The following is a 12,485-nucleotide window of genomic DNA, read 5'->3' as shown; positions in this document are numbered from 1 at the left end:
TCCTCGTTAGTATGTTATTGCTGAGTACACTTGCACCATTTTAATCGAGGCTTACTCGATAGTTGCTCAGATGCCCGTGTGTTGAATATTTATTACTAACCCATGGTATTCTGCTGGGAAGAACCATGGATTGAAGTAACGAAATATTATGAAAACGTAGAATATTTTCCAAGGATTCAGTTAATGAATCTAATGATTTAGGAATAATTAATTGATGGCTCTATACTAGTACGATCGTCTAGGAGCATTAATTATTCAGGAATTGAGCGATATGAGCTTGTTGAAGCATCATATTTCTTTTATATAGTCAGGGAAAACATTGTTATATCCTGAAGACGTTATTGCTCTATACTAGCAGGCAAGCTGTCTAGGAGGCGTCCAATCTTTCGATTCTATATATAAGTAATTACTGAAATTGCTCAGTATTCATGAGATATGTCGTTTCCTCAGCTTATAGACTACATATCTACATACACTCTGAGAGACAATATTCTCAGTCAGAGATTCTTGTGGCATGAGCTTTCATGCTTCGATGAGAGACATGAGCCTCGATACTCATCTGATTGCTGGATCAGGAGCACATATAATTATGGTTTTATGATTTTAGCCTTTGTTGAAAATCCACCATCTACAATAGTACATCCCAATAGGGGACGACCATATTTATTCAATTTATCTCTTTCAACTTGGGTTTGTTTTCCAGTGTTCGATCTTCGAGGGTTATTTAGTGATGTCTGATACTCAACTACCATATATACTATAATCCTAGTCCGAGAGTTGACTTCAGTAAACTAGTAATAAAGATATAGTTTTATGCAACTAACAATTACAACAAGGTTGAGATATCAAAACTTGTGAGTTTGACCGATCAATGCTCTAACAATAACAAAGGTGTGATGTTGTAACATTAGAGCACTGGATAAATTATGAATCATAGGTCGTGTATGAATTTAATATTGCAGGAAAAGAGAATTAATATTGCAGATAAATTCAATAAAGTTTTCTCCAGCACAAGTTTGTGAGACACATATAAACTGTTTGAGAAAATGCACGAGTTACCAGTTCTTCATAAATGTAAATTTCAAGTTTAATTGCACTTCAACTATCACCACTTCTGACCCAAGTCTGAAGTAAATGCTAGCCATGGTTAATGTGACATTGTAAGAAATATTGAAAATTAAGGAAATTAGGTATAACTTAATTGAGATTTGGACAAGTTTTTAAGACAAGAAACCATTGGAAACTGACGTTGTTGTGTTGTCTTGATGTAATTGGAATTGATGGTTTAGGTAGGCTGTTTCGAAAATTTAGGAGATGACTTAAACAATAAAGGAAACAAGGCAGCTTGGCAATTCAGTGATCCTGATTGCATAAACCTTCTTTAAACGAAAGTGAATTCTGATTGTTAATGATTCACTCATATTCTATTTGAATGAAATAGTTACGAGTTATTCATATTGCACACACACATATGCAGGCGCACATATATATTTATTTATATTTGATGATTATGGCTCCTTAATTTTGTTGATTTTAGGTTTCAATCTGGGGAATAAAATGTTACAGTTAGAAGAAGAAGATGAATAAGTTTCAATAAAGGTTCTTCACGGGTTGGCTTATAAATGACTCAATCTTCTAGCATGGGTTAACTAAGTCTTACCAGATGGTTTCAATGTCTTTTTTAATATAATTGATTTACTGTCACGTATATACACTAACAACCATTAATCTTTTAAAAAAATGGACGAAAATGGTCAACTCATGGGGACATTTTATTAGAATGCCCCACATTAATCAGAACTTGATGTTAAACCAGTGTGCTGGCAGTTAAAGGAGATATACTCGAGATCAATGTAGTCAACCTCGGCTGAGATGGCCGAGATCTCGTCGGAAATTGCGGTTTCGGTATTTAAGATAATGAAATGTTTGATTTCGCCGAGACGAAATTTGGTTGAATCTCGGTTGATCACTCGGCCGAAGATCTTGATCGAAATTTGTATGGATCTTGGGTTTTCTGTTATTTTGAATCAAAATTTGTTTCTTTTTTATAAAATTTGGTGGTATTTTATGTTTATACACAATTATGAGTGAAAAATGTATGAAAAATGTTTGATATACATACTATAGATATAAAATTCGAAAACAAAGTTTTGGTAGTTACTCTAAGATTTTCACCGAGAATCTCCCCGAGATAAAATTGAACCAGTGTCTCGGTCTCTCGGCCAAGATGGACCGAAATTCGGAATTGACTATATTGCTTGAGATCTCTTGGCTGGACTATAATATCACTTTGGGATTATAAGTATTCTAAATATTGTTTTGGGAAACTTATTAAAATACCCCTCAAAATCTACCTCTTAAAATATACCCTTATCGGGTCCAAGAGCATAGCTCAGTGGTATCCCATCAACTCCAGTAAGGAGGAAGTCAGGGGTTCAATCCCCGCCGCCGTAAAGGTTTGTAATAGATTAGTTGTATAGTGGGTTTAGCGGTGTTGGGTCTGACAGTGGGGCCAATCCAACTGGATGGGTTTGGGTAGGGGCCTGGGTCTGGCTTTCGCGTATCAAAATAAAAAATAAGAAAAAAAAAATATATACCCTTATCAAACTTAGAACATACCCTTACCTTCTAAAAGTAGAAAAAAATTAGAACAAGTTGTTTCCAGAAATGGACGCAACTTAATACAAGTTGCTTCCAAAAGTGAAGACAACTAATACAAGTTGTTTCTAGAAGAGAAAACAACTTTCTCAAGTTGACCCCGAAAAAGATTATTTTTTACCTTTTAGGAATATCTGTGCAATGTCAACCAAAATGGGGAGTATCCGTGACATTCCCATTAGTTTTATAGCTTGGAAATATAGCTAATTTAGGTGAAAATGTAATAAATCAGAGGATAAATTGGCTAGGCATGGAGATTAATCATCCAAAATTTCCGGATGTTGGAATTTTTGTCCTCCTTGTTTCATAGCTGTATGATCCAGCAGATGGAAAACTATGTTATCAACCATTAATTTAATTTGCATCCAAACTTTTACTCAACAGTCAACATCTAACCAAAATTAGAAGAACAGAACTCAAATTAGTTCATTAGTTCCAGGACAACTAGGAAAGTTCTTCCCTAGGATTAAAAAAGAATCTAAAAAAGATTCTATTACATGAGCTTACGTGTACAGTCAAGATTACAGGATCAACTCAAAAGAAAAAAAAAGACTTTATAAATAAATAAACTAACTCCATCCATCATCCTCATCGTTTTGAGGATCTGAATCCCCCTGTTCTGCTGTGTACTTTGAAAAAAGAAAATAAAAAAAAAAATATCTAGGGTTTCATAATCTTCCTTATCAGAGGATCAAAAAAATACCTAATTTGTCGATTTAACTCTAAAAACCCCATAACCACAATGAAATCCGTATAAGCGTTGTATTTTTTTTTTTTAATTTTATTTGGGGGTTTTATTGATTTAGATCTATAGATCTAGTTAGAATCAAAATAATTTATCCTCTTTGATTGAATTGAAATAGACTGATGAGCGTAATTGGATTTATTAACCCTAGAGATTTGATGGGTAAAGAAGTAGGGGGAGAAGGAGAAGGAGACATTTCGATTGTTGTAGATGTAGAAGAAGGTGAGATTTCTGATGATGATAATCAACAGGAAATTAATGATAACGACGATAAAGTTGTAGAAGAGGAACTTGTAGTAGTAGAAGAAGAAAAGGTTAAGGAAGAAGAGAAGGCCAAGGAAGAAGAAAAAGAAGAAGTCGTAACAAAACCTGTTATTAGGGAAGAATCAAAACGTATGGTTTGGACAATGGAAGATCTATTCAAGTATAATCAAGTTTTTCCAAGAAATTTCGCGACACCAATGTATAATTATGCTTGGAAACAAGCTGTTCAAAATAGACCATTGAGGAATGTTGATGAGGATAATATAAATGCGGCGGCGGCGGCAGCAACGTCAGTTGTAATTGAAATCAGTGATGAAGGTGTTGTTGTAAATGATGTTGATAGTGAGAAAGAAGAAGGTGAAATTGAAGAAGGAGAAATTGGTGATAATGATACAGAGATGGTTGAGGGAACTGTAGTAGAATCAAATCTCAATGGTATATCTAGTAGTACCACTGATGATAATGAGAATGAGGAGATTAAATCAATTCGACAAGTTATACAACTCATTATAAATGCAAAAAATGTCGGAAAGTAAGTTCACTCTTCATTGAGTTATGGGTAAATCAACTCTGAAAGACTTTGATTATTCATTATATTGGATTGATGACTAAATGGTTTGACATTTGATTAATTTGTGTTATTTTGATTTGTTTAGACCATTTGGTGGCGCATGTGGTGAACTTTGGACGTCTTTGGATAAATTGCAGAAGTTTGTTCTGAATAACGGGACTTCATCATCTGTTAACAGTCTCATTCAGCAGTCTTTTGCTGCGTTACAAGCTGTTAAATTTGTAAGAAATCAGCTCTCAGGGTTTTTAAGAGTGTTTTTTTCCTTACATGGTAATGATTATTAGCACTAACAATAATGGTTATGCCCGTAGGTGTACTGTACTATGAATTTTAAAGAACAAACACAATATAAAGACGTATTCTCAAGGTTTTTTCTAGAGCTTAAAACTTTTCAATTTTTTTAATGAGTTTCGTTAACCACAAGTATGTTTATCCTGTGTTCTACTATAATGCAGGTTGCTAGTCCATGTAAAGACTCAAAATGCCAGTCTTTTCTCGTCGGAGCAGATGGAAGAGTTAGAAGACATCATACAGTCACTGGAAAAACAAAAAGAGATACTAGAAAAGAACGGTGCAAATCAAAATGATCATGAAGCAAATCCTAGTCTAGGTATGAATCGGATTGAATCTGGAATTGTAGGCAAAAACCCTCTCCAAGAGAAGAATGGTGCAAGTCAAAACGGTCATGGAGAAAATCCTCATCTTGGAACGAATCGGATTGAAATCGGAATTGTAGGAGAAAACCCTCCTCGTGTTCTGAATTCTTCAAAGAAGTCCCTTTTGGAACCAATATCTGTTAAGCACAATGACCAGAGTAATGTGAAAGTTGGGTCTGGTATATTTCAATCAGGACCTCTATCTGGTCTCAAGAGTAGAGGGGGCTTCGGTCCATTGCTAGATCTTCATATGGATCACGATGTGGATGATCTTCCATCACCCACGAGGGATGCCCCAAAGCCTTTCCTGATACACAAACCACAGGTTCAACATAGAGATCATGGGATGAATAGGTTTCCGTCTCCGTCTCCGACGAGGGAGACTCTGAGACCTGTGCAGGCAAACAAACCACAAGCTGTTGAAAGTCGACCAGTTAAGTCAGATGGAACAGAAATGCATCCTTATGAAACGGATGCTCATAAAGCAGTTTCAACCTACCAACAGAAATTCGGACAGACTTCACTCCTTCAGAGTACTCTGCTCCCAAGCCCAACACCTTCCGAGGAAGGTAATGAGGATGAAGATGATCTTAAAGGAGAGGTTTCCAGTTCTAGTGTCAGTAATGGTGGAGCTGTTAATCCATCAGTTCCTTTGCAAGCTGCAAGTGTGTATGCTGCTTTCCAGAATAATGGCCCTTGTAGACAGGGAACAGAGATAAATCCTGTTGTAGCACAGAAACAGAGCAGAGGGCGAGATCCAAGGCGGGATCCGAGGCGTCAAAATCTTGGCTCCGAAGTTGGTTCTGGGGATCTCAATCTACGTTCAGCATATCTTGAACATAATCCACCTACTAGTGGAACCTTAGAAGAAATTATTAACACGAGGAAAAACAAAAGTGTTCCCGAGTCTGTACTGGATGGTCATACCTTGAAAAGGCAAAGAAATGGATTGACAAGATCCACAGTTTCTGGAACCGGAGGATGGGGTGAAGACACTAGTGTGCGCCCCCAGCCTACTCTCGCGAACCAAGTGACGGAGTCCGTCGGTAGTAGGGATCCTAGGAAATTTGGAAATGGAGGATGGAGTGAAGACAGTGTCACGCGCCCCCAACCTACTCTCGCAAACCAAGTAGGAGAGTCCATTCGAAGTAGTGATCCTAGGAAATTTGGAAATGGAGAAGTTGTCCTTGGCCAGAGACAGGATAATGGTGGTAGGAACTTAACTGCGGGAGCTGGCGGACAAGAGCAGTTATCACTGATAGGTAATGGTAATATGGGTTCCTTACCTTCACCACTGAAGGATATTGCTGTGAACCCGATGTTGATCAGTCTACTATTGGAACACCAACGATTACAGAAGTCTAATAATTCACCCCAAAACCTGGTAATTAGTTCCAGTTTGAATGGTTTTCCAGGATCCATTCCCTTGGCAAATATTCCTTCTTCAAAGTCTTCAGATATTGATAAAAAATACTCAGTCAAACCTCAGGTTCCTGGCCAAGCAATTTCAACGGTGAGCATCTGTTTTGGTTTATGAGGGTTTCTTCTGTTATATGGAGATGGTATATTGGAACCGCTGCTATTCACTATTCTTGCTTGGATATAACTTAAACATGCTAGGGGATGAGAAAGGTTTTGGAATCATCTTCACTCAGGCGGTCTAAGCTTGGAACACAAATTTAATTGTGTTTATACCTGATTTGCAAAAAAAATAGTTTGTTGATGTCTTCATATTCCTAAAACCATTAGCTTTTTACATACAGTATCTCAGCTCTATCTCATGTTACATGACCAACACTTATGAAGCTGACTTGTTTACTCAGGGAGATTCTGGAAAAACTCGTATGAAATTGCGTGATCCGCGACTTGCAGCCCGCATGAACACATGCCAAAAGAATGAGTCATTGGGACCTCTGGAACAATTAAAAACATTTGGAGCTCCATCATCACTAACCCAGGATAGCCGGGAGAATCTAATTGTTAGACAGCAAAGTGTGCAAGCCCAAACAAATTCCGTGCCTTCTGGTGCACCAGACATCTTTCAGCAATTCACGAAGGAACTAAAAAGTCTTGCAGATATACTCTCTGCCTCTCAAGCACCCTCAGTAGTTCCTCTAACAGTGTCTTCGCCAATAATTCCAGTTAAGACTGAAACAACTGAGATGAAAACTGTAGTAACAGAATCTAAGGATCAGGAAAGTGGAACTGTAACAGCACCTGTAGAAAGGATAGTGCAGCCAACACAGAACACGTGGGGAGATGTTGAACATTTATTAGAAGGGTACGATGATCAAGAAAGAGCTGCTATTCATAAAGAGAGAGCAAGGAGGATGGAAGAACAGAACAAAATGTTTGCAGCCCGTAAGCTCTGCCTTATCTTGGATCTTGATCACACGCTTCTTAATTCAGCCAAGGTAAAGTCAATTGTTGCCTATTATTAGTTAGCAACGAGAGAATTCTCTGCTTCAATGTCGTTGGTTCATTCTTTTCTGTGTTCCTCATAATCAGTTTGTCGAAGTAGACCCCATTCATGAAGAGGTCTTGAGAAAGAAGGAAGAGCAGGATCGTGAGAAGCCACATAGACATCTTTTTCGCTTTCCCCACATGAGAATGTGGACCAAATTGCGGCCAGGAGTCTGGAATTTCCTTGAGAAGGTACGAATCTTTCGAAAATGGCCACTAGTTTAATTCGTTCTAAGAAATTTGTGTTTAGTGATTTACTTGCTGTTGTTTATGACTATTCATTTAGGCTAGCAAGCTTTACGAGCTTCATTTGTACACAATGGGGAATAAGTTATATGCCACTGAGATGGCCAAAGTGCTTGATCCTAGCGGAGCTTTATTTGAAGGACGAGTAATTTCAAAGGGAGACGAAGGAGACCCATATGATGGTGATGAGAGGCCACAGAAGATTAAGGATTTGGAGGGTGTTCTGGGAATGGAATCAAATGTAGTGATCATAGATGATTCTGTTAGAGTGTGGCCTCATAACAAGCTCAATTTGATAGTTGTGGAGAGGTACACCTTGTTCACTTTTTATCTTTATTATCCTTTATATTGATTGTATTCTAATGATATTATATGTATCCGCAGATACACTTATTTTCCGTGTAGTAGGCGGCAGTTTGGACTAATGGGCCCTTCTCTTCTTGAGATAGACCATGACGAACGGCCAGACGAAGGAACTCTTGCCTTATCTTTGGCGGTGAGCCTTCGATATACTCGTCATTTTTTTTTCTTTTCTTTTGCACTGTCAATCCTCCTCTGAATAAGTTATAATTCGTTGAAACCAGGTAATTGAGAGGGTGCATCAAAACTTTTTCTCTCACAAGTCCTTAAATGACTTGGACGTCAGAAGTATCCTTGCTGCAGAGCAAAGAAAGATTTTGGCTGGTTGTCGTATAGTTTTCAGTAGAATTTTTCCTGTGGGTGAGATGAATCCCCAACTACACCCACTTTGGCAGTCAGCTGAACAGTTTGGTGCTGTTTGTTCAACCCAGATTGACGAACATGTTACACATGTAGTTGCCAATTCTCTTGGAACAGATAAGGTATGATTTCCCTCCTTCCTCGCTGACTACCTTTATCCCATCAAGATGGTGCCTAGTCTGTTTAGTAAAGTAAAAAAGAAAAAGAAAAAAACTCATGGATCCACCTGTTAAAAGTAAAAGGAGATTTATTTTCCAGATATTTTCAGTACTTAGACATCGGGAGTGTTTCTCATTTATATATTTGCAGAATATGACCATTATTAATGAAGTTTTCCCTCTTAATCAGGTTAATTGGGCTTTAAACACTGGGAGATATGTTGTCCACCCCGGCTGGTACGTAAACATTCTTTCCCTCTTGTGCGAACTGTAACTTAGTAGGGTTACCGCAAGTGAGGCTTAAAAAATAGCATCTCTGTTGGCTTTGCAGGGTAGAAGCTTCAACATTGTTGTATCGAAGGGCGAATGAGCATGAGTTTGCTGTGAAAATATAAACAGATCCACCCTCCCCAACTCGGGAAATCTTATCCTACACTGGCAAACTGAAAACCCTGTAGAACACACTGGTAGGATAGGATCAATCTGGGATTGTTAAAGAGGGCTGGCTTGGGTCAATCTGGTCAAGGCAGGTTGACATTTGATACACTTAACTGTGTCCTCCCCTTGGTTATACCAGTAAGCTAGTCTTTGCACCGGATACCCCAACTGAAGAATGACCGGCTTCAACGAGATAATGGTGCAACACGTGTGTGTGTGTGTGTGTGTGAGAGAGAGAGAGAGAGAGAGAGAGAGAGAGAGATATCAGTGATTCAGAGTGGTGGTACATAGGTTGGTCTCAAGGGTTCTTTTGAAATATGGTTCGGAGCTTGAACTGGAAGTCTTTCATACTCCTTGACCAGTGTTATGATGATCTCACGTGAAACAGGGAATACAGCCTTACAATCATGGGTAAAATTTTCCAATGCTTACTCGGGATGAACCACCTAGTGTAACATCACACATAAATTAAAGAAAACGGGTAAGACAGTCAAGTACAGACATAAAAATGAAGGAAAAACACCTGAAAAATCGTTATCTATAAATGGCCTCCTCATAAGAAAAGGGGAAAGATAAGGCTTCATTAACCCTGATTTCTTTGGAACGGTTTGTTTGTGTTTTGGAAAGAGTTCGATTCTAACAGGGAAATATGTGCTGATTTTTAGGTCTTGGGTCTTCGGTAGTAAAAATTGCCAAAAAAGGAAAGTAGTAATAAGAATTTTTGGAAGAATTTTTGGTAAAGCTTTTCATGGGAAGAACTTATTCTAGTAGCCAGAACTTGAAACAAGATTCCTGTAGCCAGAACTTGAAATGAATGAACCTTGCCAAATCTGGCAGTTGAAACAAGACAGTTATGTATGAACCTCGAAAACACTGAAAACGGGAAGTCCTCAATTTCAAGTGGTCGAATATCAATCCTCACAAGAACATGAACATGTCCCGTTTGTGAAATGATGGAATCGCTTTGAATCTCTTACCACAATATCCCGATTAAGAATCTTCGAAATAAACTTTATGGCTTTATGACAATCCCCACATACCCTAAGATTCTTAAATACTTGTATTGTTGTCCCTGGAACTGTATTCATGATTCCAAACGCAACGGCCAACTTCTCACTGTGGACACGAATCACACTTTGTTTCTCTTCCTCATCAATCAATATCATGAAGAACAGATGTTGTATCCGGGACATAACCAGCTTCATGCATTTTAACTGATAATATCTCCAAATAACTGTAAATCTCTTTGTGCTGAGGATGCTCCTTGTCACCAACAAGGAATACATGAACCCTTCCTTTTGCTTCTACTAAACTGAACCCTGGAGGTTTAGCTAGTCTTTTTTTCTTTGATTGAGACTTTCATTCTCTCGACATCATCCCATCTTCCTGCACTAGCATAGATATTTGAAAGCAAAAGATGGTAACCGCAATTGCTGGAGTCTAATTCGAACAGTTTCTTTGCCGAAATGTCACCAAGCTTGATATTTTTGTGAATTCTGCATGCTGCAAGAAGGGCTCCCCAAACCATGACATCAGGCTTCACCTTCATTCCTTTGATCAGGTCAAAAGCCTCATTCAAGAATCCAGCTCGCCCCAAAAGATCAACCATGCAACTGTAATGCTCAGCTCCGGGTTCTGTACCAAACTCTTGATTCATAGTGCTAAAGAAATTCCTCCCTTCTTCAACAAAACCTGCATGGCTGCAAGCTGCTAGAACTGATACAAAGGTTATGTAATTTGGCTGAACTCCTGCTCTGTGCATCTCATAGAAAACAGCAAGAGCTTCTTTTGCAAGACCATGCTTGCCATAACCAGCAATCATGGCTGTCCAAGACTTTACGTTCTTCTCCCTCATGCCATCAAATGTCTTCCTCTCCATCTTTATTTCCCCACATTTGCAATACATGTCAGTGATTGAAGTACTCATAACCACGTTTTAATCATCTACGCAGAATAAACCATTAAAATACAAATTAGAACATTTGGATACAAGCTAATAAGAAGTTCACAAGTAGCCTAGACCAAGGTATCAAACTCGTAAAAAATAGAATAACAGAGACATGAAAGATAGGAGACAGGAATTATGGAGAATAAGTCTGGAATACATACCAACTCATGTATACACTTCCCTAAGTGTAGAGCTCCAGAATGTGCACAAGCCAACAACACAGTAGACAGAGTCACGACATTGTAACTAACATCTCCAACCTTCAACATTTCATAGAAGACTTCTAAAGCTTTCATAGATTGGCCATTTTGAGCATAAATGGCTATCATCGAATTCCAAGAAACAACATCTCTCCAACTCATTTCATTGAAAACTCTCTTTGAAACACACATATCACCACATTTTGAATAAGCATCTATTAGAGTATTCCCAACATTCAAATCCCCTTCGAATCCATTTTTTATTAGTAATCCATGCACCCCTTTTGTAATACCCGCCTCAGAAACCCGAGAACAAGCAGATAAAGCAGAAACCATCACAACTGGATCCATCAAAACTTCTTTATTTAAAAAGTCTTTAAAAAGCAATAATGCGTATGTGCACTATCATTTTGGATATAACCAGAAATCATTGATGTCCACGAAACTACATTTCTGTGAAGAATTTTATCGAAAAGCTTACGTGCATCATTTAGTTCATGGCATTTCGAGTACATGTCAATGAGAGCAGACGAAACGAAAAGGTCATTCTCATACCCAAAGATTAAGGATTGTTGATGGGTTTGTTTTCCTGAGCTTACATCAGAAATTGCAGAACATGCTTTAATGGTGCAAGGAAAAGTTGAACGATTTGGTTTTAGAGAAAGTCTTCTAAGTGATGAGAAAGCTTTGAGCGCTTCAATTGAATCGCCACTCCGAGCTAACTCCGCAATGACTGTGTTCCATGCATATATGTTTGTCTTGTCTACGTATTTGTTGAAGAAGATTGTTAGGTTTGGGTTTGTTGAGAAATGTTTGATATGAACTGAAGAGAATAATGAGGTTTTGAAAATCCTCATTCCATTCCTCTGGTTTGAGACTCGAGACTACGGAAATGGCTGCCTTTGGCACGGGACGAAAATAATCTCTAACAACATTTCCAATGGAAACTTGGTCAGTTTCCAATAGAAAGAAAAATTCGCTGAGCACCAAAATTCGTCAACTCAGGAAGTTCAATAGAAACTTACCTCTGTGGTGCTCCAAATTCAAATGTTTTATTTTGAAACGAGCTTGGATCGGCACGATTCGGCAGTTAGCTACTACGGTGGTTCAAGACAGAGCTTCCCAATGGTTGGGCCTCGGATGGCTCGGATTTGATGCGCCCAATCCGTTTTTTTGTTTTTGTTTCCCCACATGTAGATATTGTATGTTGACTTTCGTGGGAAGCATCCATTTCTCGTTAGTTTCCACACCAACTTATCTTCAGCGGAATTAGGAATTCGCATACCCATTATCAAGTCAGCAGTTTGAGCATCAAAAAGGTGCCGTATCAATTCAGAGTAATATTGTCTTTTATCTTGAAGCATAACTTCTTGCACCCACACGTAAGCTTCACTATCTGTCACTTTTTCTCTCGGTAT

The 12,485-nt window shown here is 38.3% G+C and overlaps 1 protein-coding gene and 1 pseudogene across 1 annotated transcript; one reads left to right on the top strand and one right to left on the bottom strand.

Moving 5' to 3' along the window:
* The first annotated feature begins 3,257 nt into the window (after positions 1-3,257).
* Positions 3,258-9,350, top strand: LOC113281366 (RNA polymerase II C-terminal domain phosphatase-like 3). Its single transcript, XM_026530080.1, has 11 exons — positions 3,258-4,199; positions 4,324-4,459; positions 4,550-4,605; positions 4,694-6,407; positions 6,718-7,308; positions 7,403-7,549; positions 7,644-7,912; positions 7,988-8,099; positions 8,188-8,445; positions 8,672-8,718; positions 8,813-9,350. Exons 1-11 carry the CDS (start codon positions 3,526-3,528, stop codon positions 8,874-8,876), a joined length of 4,068 nt encoding a protein of 1,355 aa, XP_026385865.1. The 5' UTR covers positions 3,258-3,525; the 3' UTR covers positions 8,877-9,350.
* Positions 9,351-9,484: 134 nt separating this feature from the next.
* Positions 9,485-12,075, bottom strand: LOC113281367 (annotated as a pseudogene).
* Positions 12,076-12,485: the final 410 nt, after the last annotated feature.

This window comes from Papaver somniferum, chromosome 5 (assembly GCF_003573695.1).
Source record: "Papaver somniferum cultivar HN1 chromosome 5, ASM357369v1, whole genome shotgun sequence".
Taxonomy (NCBI): domain Eukaryota; kingdom Viridiplantae; phylum Streptophyta; class Magnoliopsida; order Ranunculales; family Papaveraceae; genus Papaver; species Papaver somniferum.
This window is presented reverse-complemented; position numbering and strand designations above follow the sequence as displayed.

Bases quoted from the DNA above. Each gene is read 5' to 3' on its own strand.
- LOC113281366 (XM_026530080.1), top strand. From the start codon at position 3,526: ATGAGCGTAATTGGATTTATTAACCCTAGAGATTTGATGGGTAAAGAA. The intron at 6,408-6,717 runs GTGAGCATCTGT...TTGTTTACTCAG, and splicing joins CTGGCCAAGCAATTTCAACG to GGAGATTCTGGAAAAACTCG. The intron at 8,719-8,812 runs GTACGTAAACAT...TTGGCTTTGCAG, and splicing joins TATGTTGTCCACCCCGGCTG to GGTAGAAGCTTCAACATTGT.